Source organism: Panthera tigris, chromosome C1 (assembly GCF_018350195.1).
Source record: "Panthera tigris isolate Pti1 chromosome C1, P.tigris_Pti1_mat1.1, whole genome shotgun sequence".
NCBI classification, from domain to species: Eukaryota; Metazoa; Chordata; class Mammalia; order Carnivora; family Felidae; genus Panthera; species Panthera tigris.
Window position 1 is genome coordinate 9,024,097 of NC_056667.1, and position 19,065 is coordinate 9,043,161.

General features: G+C 43.1%; 1 protein-coding gene across 3 annotated transcripts in view; it reads left to right on the forward strand.

The window, feature by feature from the left end:
* The window catches only part of VPS13D (vacuolar protein sorting 13 homolog D), a 255,302-nt gene that overhangs the window by 74,747 nt on the left and 161,490 nt on the right, over positions 1-19,065 (forward strand). For all 3 annotated transcript variants that reach the window (XM_042998018.1, XM_042998020.1, XM_042998021.1), the window contains exons 31-39: positions 2,669-2,937; positions 4,354-4,487; positions 7,225-7,380; positions 9,159-9,369; positions 9,870-9,944; positions 12,374-12,580; positions 13,799-13,888; positions 16,041-16,181; positions 18,770-18,892. In XM_042998018.1, coding sequence (XP_042853952.1) covers positions 2,669-2,937; positions 4,354-4,487; positions 7,225-7,380; positions 9,159-9,369; positions 9,870-9,944; positions 12,374-12,580; positions 13,799-13,888; positions 16,041-16,181; positions 18,770-18,892 — 1,406 coding nt within the window. The remainder of the gene's footprint in view (positions 1-2,668; positions 2,938-4,353; positions 4,488-7,224; positions 7,381-9,158; positions 9,370-9,869; positions 9,945-12,373; positions 12,581-13,798; positions 13,889-16,040; positions 16,182-18,769; positions 18,893-19,065) is intronic.

The window sequence follows — 19,065 nt, forward strand, 5'->3', positions numbered from 1 at the left end:
GCCTGGGTGGCTCAGTTGGTTAAGTGTCCGACTTCAGCTCAGGCCATGATCTCACGGTTCATGACTTCGAGCCCTGCGTCGGGCTCTGTGCTGACAGTTCAGAGCCTGGAGCCTGCTTTGGATTCGATGTCTCCCTCCCTCCTTCCCTCTCTCTCTCTCTCTGCCTCAGCCCCACTCGCGCTCTGTCTCTTTCTCTCTCTCTCAAAAAAAAAAAAAAAAAAAAATCATCCAATGCAAATCCAAAAGGAGACCTTTGGAAGCAATGTCAGTTTTATTCTATTAGTGCTTGATGTTATCAGGTATGTTGTAAATAGAAACCAGTAAGTAAAAGGCTGGGAAACACACACACACACACACACACACACACACACACACACACACACACACGTTGTCAATGTTTATATTGATATGCTTGAATGTGCCTGACATTTCAATGTGCAGTGAGTTCCCAGGTTGAGCTTTCTTTTAGGGAGAGTTCATGGTCACTCTCCATGTACCTCTAGAAAGTCTAGCAAAGGAGACAGTCAAACCTTTGCGTGAATCTTTTGGATGCTTAGAAATAGGAGTGCTCGTTGTCCCTTACTGAGCCTTCCCGTAAGCCAGGCACTCTCCCTGCCTTTACTTAAATTCTCCTGGCAAGTCTGGGAAGCGGGTGACTCCTGCCCCATTTTACAGATGCAGCAATAGAGGTTAGGAGAGCATCAAGCACCTCTCCGAGATTACACAGTGACTGAGTGAAGTGGTCAGGACTCACACCAGTGCCTCTGATCTCAGCGTCCGTGTCCCTTCTGACAGTCCCTGGGTGCGGCCACTGTGTGTGTCTACTGATCCAGCTGGCTGCCTGCAGTCTCAGAGGCTAACCTGGCTGTGATGTGCGGTTCTTTTGTTTGAAGAGGTTTATTTGAGCAGGAGGTTTCCATATATTTGGTTCTTCTGCAGAAACAGTTTCTTTTTGAATTTGCTCTGTTATTATTGATCTGACTGCCTAATCTGTCAGCTCCTTGTCTCGGCAATCATGTTTTTAATACACGAGGAGCCTTGAAATCTTACTCTGTTTATATACTGAAGGTGTATAATTTCTTGGTCACATAGTAAAGTCTTACCTTGGAGCTTGTGAACAGAAATACCATTGTGAGTGAGGGGGTTAACATGTTCTCTGGATTGGAACTTTTGAACGCTTTCTGTGTCTCAAGAAGAATTGCTCTTCTGTTGGGATTTTGTGTGTCAAATATAAATCACTTCACAGTGTTTAAAGGCTTGAAATATTTTCCAGAAAAGGGATCAGACATACTTTGGCTTTCCAGTTAGTGCATAGCTCTGACGATCTGTGTTCAAAATGGGATGGAAAAATTTTACTGAGGGCAACATTTTTTCTCTATTACAAAAGAGTAAAGTGTTTCTGTGAAAAATGCTGTGTCTGTATGAGGGAGCCATGCATCACTGTGCCCTTTTTCTGGAGGCATTGAGCCAGGTTTAGGAGAAACCAGAGACTAGAGAAGCCAGCCTTAAAAGCATCTCAGAATCCGCTTTTCCTGAGTAGAAGCCCCCTTTAAAGGCAGGAAACCAGGCACATGTAGTAGCTAGAGCCCCACTTGCTTTTGAGCTCACGGAACAAAGTTCAACCCAGAAAACCATAAAAAGGTGTCTCTAGCCCTCTTTCCTTCTGTCTTACCCATCTCTGCCTACTAATATCCTGGTAGGGCCACACTGTGGTTTGAGACCAGGCCTGGGGTCGTCCTTGGGTTTTCAGCTCAAACAGAGAACTTGGGGTAATGGGGGCTACAAAGCCAATTTTTCTCCATCCCCGCCCCGAACTCCACTTCCAGAGCGCATGGGGTTGGTTGTACCCACATACAAATGTCATCTTACTTGTTCTCCTCCTCAGGCCAAAAGATTGGGGCTCTCTTTTTAGTTCCAGCTGGGAAATTAGTACTAGTATGTAAATTTGGTGTTCATAAAGAAGTGATCCGAGACATCAAAGAGTGCCTTAGTGATCTTCTTGAAATAGCCTGTAGGGAAGGCAGCTGCCATTTCCTGAACACCGGTTATGTGCCTGGTGCTTTAGCTTTTACGGTGTTGATATTTCTCATTTTGTAAGTGAGGAAACAGGCTCGGAGAAGGTGGGCGACTTAGCCAGGATAAGTGACTGGATTTAAGCCTCTGCTCTTTCTACTCCACCTGGATTTCTCAGCCTCGGCACTATTGACGTTTTCGGTTGGGACACTTCCTTGTCGTGGGGCCGTCCTGCCTGTTGTGGGATGTTTAGCAGCAGCCCTGGCCTCTGCCCACTAGATGCCGATAGCAAACCCCCCCCCCCCCCCCACCGCCCCCACCCTGCGTCGTGACAGTCACAGATGTCTCTAGACGTTGGTTGCCCAAAGTCTCCTGGGGAACAAAGTCACCCCTCGTTGAGAACTGCTGGATCACACCATCCTGCTTTCTTATGGCATAAAAACATGATTAGCTTTCGAAAACGCACACTGAATATTTTATTAAACCGGTGTTCAGAGTTTATTGTACTCAGAACGGTCAATGTAAAAAATACTGGAAAAACACCTTCCCAAGCTGAGTACTACACTTGTAAGTTAGTAAAATACATTTCTCCTTTCCTACTTTATTGATTGATTGATTGACTGATTGATGGATTTTTGGGGTCGTTTTCTTGCAGATCTACGAAGGACTCATCCTGTTTTACGGTAGTCCTCAACAACCTTCGCGTGTTTCTCATATTTGACTGGCTGCTGTTAGTCCATGATTTTCTCCACACTCCCAGCGATACTAAGAAACAGACTAATGTTACTCCTTCTCGCCGCCACCGTAACCCTAGCAGTGAATCTGCTGTCGTCCCCAAAACTGTGAAAAGTGGAGTAGTTACCAAGCGGTCTTCCCTTCCTGTGTCCACAGAAAGGCATCTTGAGGTCAAGGTCAATGTAACAGGTGAGCCTATATAGGTGTGAGTCACTCACTGATTCTTAGTCTGAATGTTAGGCTCAGTGTGTGTCTTAGAGGGTGATTTTTCTGTTGTTCCCGTATTTTGACATGAGCATTTACACATTTTCTTTTTTTTTTAAACACTTTTTTTGTTTTTAAATATTTATTTTTGAGAGAGAAAACGAGAGAGAGCGAGAGCGAGAGTGTGCAAGTAGGGGAGGGGCGGGAAGAGAGGGAGACAGAATCCGAAGCAGCTCCAGGCTCCCAGCTGTCAGCACAGAGCCCGACAGGGCTCGAACTCACGGACCGTGAGATTGTGACCTGAGCCGAAGCCGGACGCTTCACCTACTGAGCCACCCAGGTGCCCCAGCACTTACACATTTTCCTACAGCCCAGCAGGTGTCATAGTTGTTGACCTCCATGTTCTGGTGTGAGCTCCTGGCTCTCCCTCAGGACTGCAGGGTTTCTGGGCCTTCTCCTCTGCTTGCCCGTCACCCGTGCCCAGCTGGAGCGCCACCTGGGCAGTGGTCTTTCCCCCCAGTGTTGAATCTGGCTTCAATTTTCTGTTTGATCTTTAGTGCTCCAACAGATGTGCCTTCCTGAGTTCAGGCAAATTTGGTATGTGAAAATCTCTGTTTACATGGTAAATAAGTGAGGGGATTGTTATTTCCTTTACAAAAAGAACATGTTCCCTTACAAACAGATTTACTGGGGTTTTTGTTAACTGGTAAACTCTTCTAGTATATCTGCATGTATTTACCTTGTGTTGGTGACATACCCCAGCTACTGCTTAATGGTTTGGAAGGAGCTGGCCAGCGTAGTGCATCGTAGATGGATTGAGTTTCAAAAGTTCTATCTATACGTGGTTTTTGATGAAAATAAAAAGTAAATTTGCCATGTACAAATGAGTAGAAAGTTGTCTGCTTTTAGTAATTTTGGAAAAATCTACCTTAAATTCGTGTGTATTCTTTGTAAACAACTCGAACAGCTATGTGGATGATGTCACGCCTTACACTGGCTGACCAACATTAGCGTGTCAATCTCCTTCCTGGGATTTTAAAACAGGTCACTGCTTGGAGAAGGGCCGATTTCCTGGGCTTCTGAATATCTGATCTGGCCTCTCAGGAGACTCAGCTTAAAAATATATTCTAAAGAGAGAAGGAACTGCCTCGCAGTCTTTTCTGCTTGTGCAGTGTTCTGTTGGCTGAGCTGGGCCTGGCCAGATATAGAAACTGTTCGGAATGGTGGTGAAGCAGAAGGTCGACGAATGTCCTGGGAACAAATCTTTCTGGCTTGTGTCCCCCTCCGCCGCCCCCCCCCCCCCCCCCCCCCCCCCCGGTGTAAATGTGTTGCTAGTGTGCAACAGTCTAATGCTTCGCAGCTTCCCAGCTTCTGCTTGGTTGACAATGCTGTCTTTTCCAGGCACGGAGTTTGTGGTTGTTGAAGATGTGTCCTGCTTCGATACCAATGCCATTATTCTCAAAGGCACTACAGTGCTCACCTATAAGCCCCGATTTGTCGATCGCCCCTTTTCAGGGAGTTTGTTTGGCATCGAGGTAAGAAGTCTCCGTGTCGATCAAAACACTCAATGGTTTGGCTTAAGAGAAAAGGCTCTGGAAGAGAATTTTAGCTCCTCAGCTTTCATTAGGGGAAGTGATTGGCGGAGTTGGTGGACTCTGTTCCTCTTCTTTGTTTTGTCCTCAAATCTATCAGGTTATTCTAACATGTGAATCCAGTCCTCCAGCATCGGGCTGTACGTGTGCTGAGGGACTTGACCTCTTTCTCTGACACCCTCCCTTCCTCAGGAAGTTAAGGGAGACTCTGCTCATCCCCATGACCCTGTTAGGCCCCTGCTGTGTTCACTCCTTCTAGCGGTCTAGTCCTTGGCAAATGAGTGAAGGTGGGGAGGTGGGCCTTATTGCCCTCACGTCCCCTTCCCCACATCGAGTCGTTGTGTCTTTGAAGACCTAGGGCTCTGTGGTCATTATAAAGGTGTTAAGGATTTTATGTATTATCCTTTTAGGAACATCTAGTCTGTAAAAGGAACTCTCTAAAGAGTCACACATGACCTCACAGAGTGAATCTCTAATAGTGCTGCTTCAGGCTCTGCTTTAATCTCACGAAGGAGATACTTTGCACTGGAGTGGCCTTTGCAGCCTGAAAATTACATGATGCAATATTCAGCATAAACTGCTCTGCTTGTCTTAAAGCCGGGGGTTGTGGAGACGGAAGGAGAAATGAGGCACATTATTATTTCTATTAAGTATTCTTAATTCACTGATCTCAGCTAACGTTCCTCTTGTTATAATATTGGAATATTTGGTCTGGGTTTCTCATCATTTCCTTTCCCTTTATGATTGAACTTTTCATGCCCTGTTCTTTCTAGTGGTGTTTCAGAGTTGAATGAACACAACTTATTTTCACCGTCAGCAACATATGGTACTTTTTTTCCCCTGCATCAGATGTAGCTGAATGAAACCGGTAGAGATTTCACTTCTCAATCACTTGTTTCTCTCGTGTAAGGAAACTGAGGTTTCCTCCCTCTCCTTCTCCCCCCCCCTCCCCTCCCCTCCCCCCTCCCTCTCCCTCTCCCCCTCCCCCTCGTGCCCCCCCTCCCCCCCACCCCGGTATAAATGTGTTGCTAGTTTGCAATAGTCTAGTGCTTCCCAGCTTCCCAGTGATGCGAGTTGATCATGAAATTGTAGTTCATCTGCTTTCCAAGCCATTCCAGTACCAGCTCTGAATGGAAAATGTTGGTGATTGATTAATGAACTGTCAGGTACAGTTGCATTTTGTGTAGCCAGAGCCCCTGAAGAAAAGAGGAAAATGAGACTTTTTTTGCTCCAAAGTCTTACAAGAAGTATATGGCAAAATATTTGAGATTCCTGGAAATTCCTTTTAATTTTGTTCCTGCAGCAGCACAATTGGATCTGAATTTTAAGACCCCTTTGGTATATCACTGGGGGAGAATAGCACTAGAAAATGCCCTCCACCCTCCACAAAGGGGAAGAAGCAAGGGAGACCAACGCGAATGCTTTCTCCTGTACTGTTCTTGAAGCACAAAAATAATTTGGTCCTAGAATGGGAGTCGTCTCTCCCTTCTCTCTCCCCATAGATATATTTATTGTTAAACATTTTATTATAGAACATTTCAAACATATACAAGTGAACAGATTAATATAATGAGCTCTTATATATGCATCACCAGCTTTAATAATTAATGTATTTATTTTCAATTGTGAAACAATAATTATATCACCTAAAATTTGGAGGAGGGGAGAGAAAAATTACCTATCCCTCTGTACAGAATCTCTATGGACATTTTGATGTGTTTCTTTCCTTAAAGTCATGGCATAATATTATTTTGATTGGGCTGCTTGTTCACATATCCATGTTGTAACTATCTGCCTACATTCCATATGGTCTTTTTTTTTTTTTTTTTTTTTAAGTTTATTTATTTTGAGAGAGCAAGAGAGAGAGAATCCCAAGCAGGCTCTGCACCATCAGCACAGAGCTTGACATGGGGCTCAAACTCATGAACTGTGAGATCATGACCCAAGCCGAAACCAAGAGTTGTACGCTTAACCGACTGAGCCACCTAGGCCCTCCCCCCGCCCCCCACCGCCATGGTCTTTTTAATTGTCCCTTTTATTATTATTTTAATTTTATTTTAATTTTATTTTTGAGAGAGAGAATGTGAGTAGGAAAGAGAGGCAGAGGGGGAGAGAGAGGATCTCAAGCAGGCACCACACTCAGCACAGAGCCCGACACAGGGCTTGAAGCCACGACCCTGGGATCATGACCTGAGCCGAAATTAAGAGTCGGAAGTTCAACTTACTGAGCCACCCAAGCACCCCTTTATTACTTTTAAATGATCGCAAAATATTCCGTTGAGTAGATGTGATATGATATAGGTTGCTCTTAATTTTTTTTTTTATTAACTATGAAATAATGGTTCGGTGGTTTTTTTTTTTTAAATGTGTTTTGCGTTATTTCCATAGGCTAGTTCCTAGAAAGAAGTAGAATTATTGGATCAAGGGGTGTGAGATTTTTAAGTCTTTTGCCGTGGATCAGTAAATTGCCTTTTATATGGGTGAACCGTTTCACGTGCTCCTGGCAGTGGGTGAGAATCCCCGGTTCACTCTCGACAGTGTTTATTTCAGCAGTTGCTATGGGTCTTTTGATAACACAGGGCTGATTGATACCAAGAGAGTGTTTTCTTTTTTTTCTGTTGATGCTTAGACTCTTCTAAATCAGACGTTAATCCTTACTGTATTGCATTTCATTCTCTAGGTGTTTTCATGCCGACTAGGGAATGAACATGATACAGCTCTTTCAATTGTTGATCCGGTTCAAATTCAGGTGGAACTCGTGGGGAATTCTTCTTATCAGAACAGTTCAGGATTGATGGATGCATTCAATAGTGAAGATTTCCCACCGATCTTAGAGGTAATGATGAAAAATCTGTCTACACATCGATACACTCTCAAACACATTCCTGAGCCCGCACAACTTACTTACTCTGCTGAACTCCACATTGTTTTTCACTATAGCAAATACAAAGTAAATAAGACATTGTCTCTGTCCTAGAAAATCTTTCAGTCTCGTGGAGAATAAAAGAGCTGTTAACTGGTAGAATCTTGAAGTTTTATAAAAGTTTATGGAAAGCAGAACGCAAGACAGGGAGGCATCTGGGTTGTGGGTGGAACCGAAGGTAGGCTGAGTCTGAGCGGAGGGGCAGGATGTCAGGAGGCAGAGGAGGAGACCACGCCACGTTGGCAAGTAGCAGAGCTGGAAGCGGAAGGGGTGCAGCTAACGCAAAACGGAGAGAGATCTCCCTAGAGCAAAGGTGCGTGGGAATGTGAGGATGCGAGCTGAAGAGAGGGAGGCTAAAGGCAGGCAAGGAAGGCTTGAGAAGTTAGTGTGTGATTTCTTTGACAGAGGAGGAACGGTTAATTAATCCGCCTGAACCATGGGAGATTGAAGGATAGAGAAGAGCGGTGTTGATTTTTTTAACTTTAAAGAAAAATTTGAAATAGCGAATAAACAAAATGCCACCCCCAGACATTCCAACAGTCATCCAGTTTGTGTTTTTTTTTTGAAATGTATGTTTGTTTATTTATTTATTTATTTTTTTCATGTTGGTTTATTTTGAGAGAGAGAGAGCACACAAGCAGGGGTGGTGCAGAAAGAGAGACGGAGAGAGAGAGAATCCCAGGCAGGCTCCACGCTGTCAGCACGGAGCCTGACACGGGGCTCAGTCTCACAAATTGTGAGATCATGCCTAGAGCTGAAATCAGGAGCGGGGTGTTTAACTGCCCGAGCCACTCAGGAGCCCCTAATGTTTATTTATTTATTTTGAGAGAGAGCAGGCATGAGGAGGAAATGGGCAGACAGAGAATCTCAGGCAGGCTCAGCCTGCACCCTGTCGGCACAGAACCTGACTCAAGGCTCCATCCCACCAACTGTGAGATCATGACCTGAGCTGAAATCAGGAGTTGGACACTTAACCGACTGAGCCATGCAGGGGCATCCTGTTGTTGTTGTTTAATGTGTATTTATTTTGAGACAGAGAGAGAAACAGGGAGGGCAGAGAGAGAGAGCGCGTTCCAAGCAGGCTCCTCACTGCCAGTGCAGAACCTGACACAGGGTTCAATCTCACGATCTGTGAGACCACAACGTCCCGATTGTGCTGGCATCTGTATTGCTTTTACCAGTGGTAGCTATATTGCCATTCTCTGAGGCAGACTGGATTTCGAGAGGTATGGGTGTGGAACTTGACTCATTTCAAGTTACGTTGGAAGAAGAAGGAGATCATTTTTGTTGAGTGGTCTGCTCGTTTTAGAAATTTTAAAAAATGAAGTAGATCAAAGCAAAATGGAGTAACAGAACTTTGCTTACAGGTAATCTGTCCCCCCACCCACAGCCATTCTCTGATTCCCTGCTTTGATGATTAATATACTTGTAAGCAAATCATTGCTGTAGTAATTTTCCTAGCTTCATAGTTTTTATTTAGTGAAGTTTTATGAGCACTTGACCTCACAGCAGAGATGTCTTACCTCATGGCTCTTGGTGCTTCATTTCAAGATTTTCCCAGTCTTTGAAATGGAAAATTAGTGTAGTGTCTGTGGGACTTCTAGAACTTGAATTAGGAACTCTGCCTGTAAGAGGTGTGGACGTAAAAGCAAAGGCAACTTTAAAAACTTACGTCCTTTCAATTTTGTTAGATTCAGTTACAGGCCCTGGATATCAGACTCTCCTATAACGATGTTCAGCTGTTTCTTGCCATCGCAAAATCCATCCCAGAGCAAGCCCATGCTGCCGGCCCCGACGCAGTGGCCTTGGAGGCCAGCTCCGTTAGCAGTCACGTTCCCGGTGCGCCTCGAGCCGGAGAGGAAATCAGAGAAGGGACGAGACATACCCTAGATCCTGTCTTGGGTAGGTGTCTAGCTGTACGACCCACTCAGTCTTCCTAATGTCTACCCTTCTTGTTAGCTTTCAAGATTTTCTTTTGCACAATTAAATTGTTCAGAGGATAATTATATGTCATTAAGTGTAATTATAAGTATGATCCTCTAACTTTTAAAAATTTAAGAACAAATACAACACCCCAAACCAGCTGTGCTAGCCGACACCAGTTTCCCTTTTGCCATTTCTTCCAGAGTTCTATAGATAATGTGAAGGTTTAGTTTGATACCTGGAGTTTTCCTCCACAGCTATGTGGATGATTCTAAATGTCGGTTTTAAGCTTTTACAAACACAGTCAATACAGGGAACACACTCTTAAAAATTTCAAGGTGCTCCAGTTAGGATCCCGTTTCTGCCTAGAGAACTATAATGTTTTTGTCACCCGTTTCTGAATTTCTTTTCTTTTTTCTTCAGTTAGTGGATTCATTATATACAATTATTTATAAAAATTATGTCCCGCTTTTTCCTAGAGTTACAGCTGGCTAGACTACAGGAGCTGGGATTCAGCATGGACGATTGCCGCAAAGCCCTTCTGGTCTGTCAAGGTAATTTGCACCCAGGTTTCCATGACCTGTTCATCTGGATAATAAGCTTGCTTCTCATTCCCTGCCTCTCCTGCTCCCACGAGGTGGCTTGGAGAGCTGGACTGTATTTTGAAACCCCTCCATGATTTTCTTTGGGCTGACCATGATCTTGGGCTGGAAGTGATAATGAGCAGCAGTATTTCTTAGTGGATGAGAACGTGGGCCCTGGAACCGATGCTTGGCTTCAGGTTTTCACTTTGCTGCTTTTTGGTTACCTGTTAGCGACTCGGGCAAGTTACTTAGCCTCTCGGTAGCAGTGCTTCCTTATCTGTAAGAGGAGGCTAAGACCACTTCCCTTGGAGGTTTGATACAAATAGGCGCTATATGCAGAGCACTTAAGGGAAGTGCCTGGCCCACAGCGGGAGCTCTAATGCTGTCAGCTGCTGTTGCTGCTGGTGGAGGCGCTGGCAATGCTGATAGTCACGACCGCCGAGTGCCCGTGTGCCTCGTCCTGTGTTCTCTTGAATTTTTATAGCCTTGCAGGTGGCCATTATTATCCCATTTCCGATAAGGAACCTGGCTCGGATAGATTAATTAACTGGCTTCAGGTCACCTATTAGTGAGGGGCTGAGTCTGCCTGGGTTCTTTCTACTGCAACATAATTTCCTTCCCACCTCCCTCTGTGTGTGGTCCTTTCTCTTAAAACAGGAAGATACAGCAAAAGCTGTGTTTTTTCTAGTCTACACTTACACGTACATTTTTCTGTTTCTTCACGTACTATATGTACCCATACGTATATATACATATAATACCGTGTATGTTGGCAGATTGTATTGCAAATACAATTTTATAGCCCTCTTTACAACATGGTTTTATTGAGTTATAATGTTGTTGCGATATACTTCGTATCAGCAGCATCTTCCCATGTCATTAAAGTTATTTATAAACATTGATTTTTTTTGACATTGATCAAATGATATATTTTATTTAACTGTTTTTTGTTTTTCATTCAATATTGTATACAATTCTGTAATAAATAGTTTTTGGTATGAACTTTTGTCTATAACTTTTATTTAGTATTTCCCTGGTAGAGAGACCTACTAGTATAAATCCTGGATCAAAGGTTATAGATCTGTTTTTCGGGCTTTTTATTCAAATTGACAGATCTTTTTCTGCAACATTGTGTACCAGGCGACACTCTGACCAATTACGTGTGAAAACGCTGCTCTCACCGCACGATTGTTTGCATTAACTGTTATCTTTTTCCTTCTGTGACAAATGACAGTAGCTCTAGTTAGCTAGTTCGATTAGCTTAATACCTCTTAGTGTTTACATTGTCTATTTTTTTCTCTTTCTTTAATAACAAAACATTTCTTTTCAATTTCTAAGAGCTTTTTAGATTTTTGTTAATTTTTATTTCTTTAGTAGCTAAGGTGTCGTTCCATCAGTTGCGAAAAAGATAACAATGACTAATGTTAATAGAGCCTTCAGTACGCGCCGGGCTCTGCTCCTGGAAGAGCTTTACTTGTGCTCATTTGTTTCCTCCTCATGGCAGCCCTGTCTGTGGGTGCTGTGGGCAGAGATCGAGGAACTTGTCCAAGGTCCAGCATCCAGTAGGTGCTGGAATCCGAAGCCAGGCCATCTTCCTCTAGAGCATATGCCCTTCACCACTCACCCCTGTTCTGTGCACTAATTTATAAATATGGGGTCTGCATATTTTATATGCTAATTTATAAATATGAGGTCGCATGGCTTTCCTTTCCTTTTCTTTTTAGCTTTAGCAATCTGGTTATGTTCAGAGGGCTGTTATCTAACAGTCGTGTGTCACACACATGCACTTCTCATAGCTGTCTGTTCGCAAGGAATTGTGATTGGTTGTGAAGACGAAGTGTAGTAGCACATCATTCTATGCAAAACTACATAGTGGGGTGTCTGGCTGGCTCAGTCCGTAGAACATGTGACTCTTGATATCAGGGTCATGAGTTGGAGCCCTACATTGGGCATAGAGCTCACTAAAATGATAATAGTAATAGTAATAATAATAATAATAATAATAATAATAGTATAATAAAACTCTACATGGTGAAGATTACGTACTTCCCTACTAAGTGACGTCTAGAATATGGATCCTGTCTTTTCCTCTTCTCTCCTTCGACGGATGTCATAATAGAGGAGGGATGGCTTCTGGAGGCATTTTGAACCGGATCATGAACAGTGGTGAACTTGAGTGGAAGATGTGCAAGGGGGGTACATTCTGTTTGCTTAAAAATAGAATTGCTATCATCACACTAGGTTTTTTTCCCCCTTTAAGTCTAAGAGTACATCTGGGAACAAGGTTCCTTTGGGCTGTCCAGCAGGTCCCTATGAACTTTATTTCTCTGTTTCCTCAATGAGTTGCTGGAGTAGCTGTGCGAACTGGCTGAACTGATCACCTTTACATTTTTTCGAAGGCCAACTGAAAAAGGCAGCAAGTTGGTTGTTTAAGAATGCTGAACCTCTGAAGTCTCTTTCCCTGGCTGCTGATAGCCACGAGAGCCAGGGGCCTGTGGCAGCCCAGCTGATCTCTGGGGTGGAGGTGAAAGCTGAGAGCGTGTGCATCTGTTTCATCGATGACTGCATGGACTGTGACGTTCCCCTGGCTGAGCTCACCTTTTCCCGTGAGTGTTGTCCTGATTTTCAGATTCATCTTGAAGATTTGCAGTGATTGCCAAGCCGTTTGCACCTCCCCCCTCCTTTTTTTAAATGATATTCATCCTCCCCCCACCCCCCCTTAGTCGTATGGGTGAAATTTAGATAATAGTTTTACATATGTTTTTCATTATTTCTATTTTAAAGAAATGTGTATTTATTTGCCATATGTGGCCTTCAGCCTCTAGTTTGGGAATAATAGAAATTGTCATTGATGAAATTTCTGTTATATTAACAGCTCTACCTAAATCGTTGGTGTCTCCATTTTGTTTATCTTTTTATATATCTAAAGACTGGAGTGAGTACTGTTCTTAAAGACGTTTAAAAGCTAATGCTCTACCTTATATACGTTTGAAAATAAAACACACACAGTCTTACGAGAATGCTTCCCTCAGTGTCCTCCATGGGGCCCTGAGAGCTGTCTTTCACTAGCAAGTGACAAGGGTATGAGGACCCTACCCCAAATTATGTCATTGCAGGTGGTGGTAGATGGGGCTTCTGAGGAGAGTACCCGAAAATCTCACCGCTGTGTTTACTTTTAATATTCCATTGTTTTGATCTTGCTAGCCTCTTTTCCCTTCAAGGAAAATTCCATCCTGGGTATTGAGCTCAACCTTTGACACACTGGAGAGGCTTCCTTTTCCCTGTGCTTCAAGGCACCACAAGGGCCACTTGATTGAAAGTAACAGCTGGAATTTTTGACTGAGTGTCTTTTCTGCAGGGAATAATTACTTCTTATTTTTCTGTGGTAATCTTAAAATTTTGAGCTAATATTCATCAGGACATAACTGCTCTCATCAGCCTGCCTTCTGATTTTCAGATATTCAGGGAGAAGTATGTTTTTTATGTTCCTGCAGACTTGAAATAACACAGATACACCTGCGTGCCAAGGCTGGGGCCAGAAGGAGACAAAGGTGGCATTTGCCTGAGGCACGACACTTAAAGGCGTGCCAGGAAACTCAGGAGCTATGACAAATAAAATTTTAACACAGTGGTTTTTTTTTTTTTTTTAAGTCAGAATTCATGCCAAAAACCCAAGATGAACAAAATCTCAAAATTTGGTGTGCTTTCCTATGATTTCATCAGTATCAGCTGTGACTGACATCTCTTCACTGTGATTTAATCTGTGAAAGAAAGTTTTGGTTGTTCTCACCCCAGCGCTATAGTAAAATTTGCTTTCATTGCAGGCCTGAGTTTTCTGCAGCATGTAAGGACTAGCCCTGAAGGGTACGCCCACTTCACCCTTTCTGGAGATTATTATAACCGTGCTCTGTCAGGTCAGTATACAAGCGTATATTATCATGGGACTTAAAAAACACACTTCAATATTTGCCTGGGCCAATTTCTACATAAATTTTGCGTGAGGGAAAGGGGGTGGGGCTGGGCAGGGAAAGATGAAACACAAGTGACTGCATGAGCACAAAAGATGGGGACTTTTCATTTTCCTAACATATCTGATATGTTGCAACTGAGCTATTTAAACCCAAGGTTTCATATGAAGTTCATTGTTTTTGATTCAGGAGTTTGGCTCATTCTGGAATATGAAATTGCTAAGGATCATTTGGCCCCGATAGTAGCTAAATTTCTCCTCCCCCCCCCCCCCTTTTTTTTTAAGTTTTTATTTATTTAAGTAATTTCTGTACCCAATGTGAGCTTAAATTCACTACCCTAAGATGAGTTGCATGTTCTTCCCACTGAGCCAGCCAGGTGCTCCTGATAGGGAGATTTCTGCCCGTAAGCCTTTTGTTTTTTTGTTTTATTAAAAAAATTTACATCAGAGAGAGAGTGTGCATGCGAACACAGGGAAGGGGCAGAGAGAGGGAGACACTGAATCCAAAGTAGGCTCCAGGCTCTGAGCCATCAACACAAAGCCAGACGCGGGGCTCGAACCCAGGAACCATTAGATCATGACCCGAGCCGAAGTCGGACTCTTAACCTACTGAGCCACCCAGGTGCCCGAAAACTTGAGTCTTTAAAACCCAGGGAGGTATCATTTTTCTCACCTATCAGACTGGCAAGAATGAAGTGTGAGACTATGAGCCGCACATAATTTCTTGCCATTCGAATTGTAAAATGGGGCAACCACTTTGGAAAAAATTGACAAATAGTAAGGTTGAGCATAAGCATGCTCAACAACCCAGCAACATACTTCTTCTAGGTCTGTACCCTGGAAGGATCTCTTGCTCATGTGTGCTCGGAAACAGATAGAAGACTGGTTGTAGTGCTGTTCCTCCTCCTCAAGGGGGTGTTTCTCAGAAGTAGAATGAGTATGTAGACTGTGGTATATTCATAAGTGGATTACAATTCAGTGGGGAAAATAAATGTGCCACAGCTACCTGGCAGCAATATGAGTGAATCTCAGAGGCATGTTGTTGGGCAAAAATAGGAACTTGCAGAAGAACACATACATCAGATTCCATTTATGTAAAGATCTCCAGTAGGACCGATTGACCAGTATGTTCTGAAGAAATGCATGTGTGTGTGGTAAAACGATAAGAGCAAGCATGTGATTAAAAACCCAAACCAATGTTTACTTGGAATTGGGTGGGAGAGGGTTGGTGGCAAGGGGGACTGACACGGGAGAGTGGCACTCGGGGGCTTCCAAGGAACTTCTGATTTTCTGTTTCTTAAGCTGAATAGTGGGTACAGGACTTTGTAGTAATTTTATTCTTTAAACCATATATATGTGTTGTTTATATACCTTTGGCACATATGATTTAAAATTAGAAATTTGAAAGACTTAATGAATTTCCAATTATGTTCTACCTATTTATTCAACCAGTGGATTCTTTTTTTTTTTTTTTTTTTTAATGTTTATTTTTGAGAGGGCAAGAGAGAGTGAGCGAGAATGAGTCGGGGAGGGGCAGAGAGAGAGGGAGACACAGAATCCGAAGCAGGCTCCAGGCTCTGAGCTGTCAGCACAGAGCCCGACATGGGGCTCGAACCCACGAACCACAAGATCATGACCTGAGCTGAAGTCAGATGCCCAACTGACTGAGCCCCCCCAGGCGCGCCCCTCAACTAAGTGGATTCTCAACATAAGCAGGAGAATCAAATTTAGTAGTTACTTCAGCTGCTGTTAGTACTTTTCCATCCTGTGTCAGAGACTCCTTTTTCCATTTTGAGTGGATCAAAAGCAGGTCCTGCCTGCTCTTTCATAGAGAAGGCACATGCACTCTATGCCCTCCTTCCTCCCCCCTCTGGAAGACCATGTGGGGCACGTATCTGTCCGTGTAGTGATGTCCTCTAGCCTGCACAGGCATCTGTAGGGTGACCTATAGCTGAAGATGGTCCTTTCGCTGTGAAATCACATTGGAAATAGAAAGCTATTAAGCTATAGTTTGTCCTTGCTGAGCATTTGTGAACAGTGTTCCCCTATAAACTCTTGATATCTGCTTAACAGATGTCTTATTTCCTGTGTTCTTTTAGGCTGGGAGCCATTTATTGAGCCATGGCCATGCTCTGTATCCTGGCAACAACAGGCAGCTAGTCGTCTCCATCCTCCTCGACTGAAGCTAGAAGCCAAGGCCAAACCCCGTTTGGATATCAACATCACCTCTGTACTCATCGGTGAGTGGAAAGTTGTCTCTAGAAGATTGGTGCCTTTCTGTACATAAGTCCCTTGTCTAGAAGACTGTTAATCTTGGTTTAGCAAATACTCAGGCCCACACCAGACATCACTTACTCAGCATGGCTGCTTTCCTGATAAACCCTAACCTAGCCTCACGATTCTTCTCAACCCATTGCTCTAGAGTTGGCATCCTGTATTAATGCCGTCCGTGACCAAGCAAGAACTTAGACCATTTGGGCAACATAAATGTCCGTGATAAAAACTCTCTCCCCACCATGCTTGGTCATGGGTTTTTGTTTTTGTTTTTGTTTTTGTTTTTTAATGTCCTAGAAGTGAGTTTAGATACATTTCTTTCCGGGTACTCACACACACAATAATTTTTAAAAGGTGTAATTTTGACCTTGTGTTTATAGTAGGATAAATTGCCTGTACTGTTTCCCATCAAGTTATCATGTTGACCTAACTCTGAAAATCACTGGGTTGAAGGATTGCCAAGCTAACGGTGTGTGTTCTGAAAGTTTCTTGGAAAACACCGACATGTACATTCCTGCATTTGATGTAGTGAGTTGGAACCACTCTATGCCTATATTTATATCATCGTAAGAAAAGAGTTACATTATCAAACAATCAGGTGTTGCCTGTCTTTGCTATGAAAACTCTCAAACTGTTTGAATTATTATCTACATGATCTGACTTTTGGGTAATACTGTGGTTATTTGAGTGATAACACATACGACTGCAAATCTGCAAACTTTCTTCGGTGTGTGTGATCGAGGCTCATAGGATATCCATTGGCTTGTTCTGTGTCAGAAGAAGATGAAGAGAATGTATGGTGAAATGAGACCCTAAGTTTATTGATCGAAAAATTTTAAAACCGCTGTTTTACATGATCAGATTTCATTCATTAAATTTGTCTGGATAATTGATCTCATGATACTGTATTATTTTTATCTGATGTTATTTCTTATATAATATATGCACCTGGAAGTTTAGGTGATGTTTAGGGTAGTGTTTTGGAAAGCTACGATAAACAAGAGATTACCTCGAACAAAAGAATTTTATTGATATTTCTGATGAGCCATTGTCTACTTAAAAATGTCTTCTAAGGGTGCTTGGGTGGCTCAGTTGGCTACGTGTCTGACTCTTGGTTTGGTTCAGGTCATGGTCCCACAGTCTGTGGGTTTAAGCCCCGCAATGGGCACTGTGCTGACAGTGCAGAGCCTGCTTGAGATTCTCTCTTTCTCCCTCTCTCTGCCCCTCCCCTGCTCACACTCTCTTTCTCTCTCTCTCTCTCTCTCTCTCTCTCTCTCTCTCTCTTAAATAAATAAAAAATAAATAAAATTTTAAAAATGTCTTCCAAAAGGCATTCTTGTCTGTGGTAAAGCTTTTTTTTTTTTTTTTTTTAATTTTTTTTTTTTTTAACGTTTATTTATTTTTGAGACAGAGAGAGATAGAGCATGAACAGGGGAGGGGCAGAGAGAGAGGGAGACACAGAATCGGAAGCAGGCTCCAGGCTCTGAGCCATCAGCCCAGAGCCCGACGCTGGGCTCAAACTCACGGACTCACAGACCGTGAGATCGTGACCTGAGCTGAAGTCGGACGCTTAACCGACTGAGCCACCCAGGTGCCCCAAAGCTTTTTTTTTTTTTTTTTAAACCTCCAATTCCTTGCTCCTAATACCATGCTGAAACCCAGAAATATTACTGTGACTTCTTAGTGTTAAAATAAATCTTCTATATAGCCAACTATTGGAACTGAAAACCAGAAAGCCAGAAACCAATAACTCTTGTTCTAAAAAATACCATACCTTAGTTAGTAGAAAAGGTCTTTATCCAGGGGTGGTGCATCATAATTATTTTGTCAACCTGCCCTTCCTGTCACATTTCTCTAAACAGTAAGACAGTTCTCCTGGAGAATTGTCAGCTGGATTTCAGCCTCCCGAGTTTGGTGGTTTTGAGCAGCCTCCTCACTAGTTTTTTATGTCTCAAAACCCCATCCCTTAGCATGACATACCATGCTCTTCCCAAACTAACTCCCTTTTCTAGCCTTCTTTGCTATCTCCCTTCGCCAATATGTTTGGTGTGCCACAGTCACACCGAAGTATCAGTGTTCCCTAAAAGGGCTGTGTACTTTCGTGTCTTAGAATCTTTGCATTTGGACTTCTCTTGGCCCGGCACGTCCCTGCACCCCTAATCCCACTGGTAGACTCTAACCTCTGCTCATTCTTCAAGACCCAGCGCAAAGGTCCCCACACCTCTGAAGATTCCCGTGGACCTTGGCGTGTACTGTCCCACTTCTGCCAAAGCAGAATGAGCCTTCCCTATTCTGTGCTCCCATAGAATTGTATTTATGACTTCGTTTTAGCTCCTTCCACATTGCGGCTTTGTGGTGATGGTTGTTTGGTTAACGTTGATTTCTTCCAGTGCAGCATGTTTTCCAGGGGACAGACTTTCTGAAAACCTAGCATAGCGCCTAGCATGCAGTAAGATGCTCAACAAAAGCTTGCTTTACTGAATAGAAATTATTTGACTTGAAGCCTCGATCTTTTCTATTTCCGTACTTAATATCTTTGGGGAATTCTTTCTAGACCAGTATGTAAGTACCAAGGAATCGTGGATGGCAGATTACTGTAAACAGGACAAGGAAATAGACTCGACCACATCAGAAGACTGGATGGGCTCTTCAGTGGACCCTCCATGCTTTGGACAAAGTAAGATTTTTTTCTTCCAGTGTCTGAGTAAATCACTGTTGACCAATGCAGCCATGTTTTATTGAGAAATCCAAATAGAATTGTCATTTTCTCTGGAAAAACCTACAGGAAACTCTGACTGTCTTCTTTAGTTCTGTTTTAATCTCTGCAGGAGACATTTTTCTGGCACAACA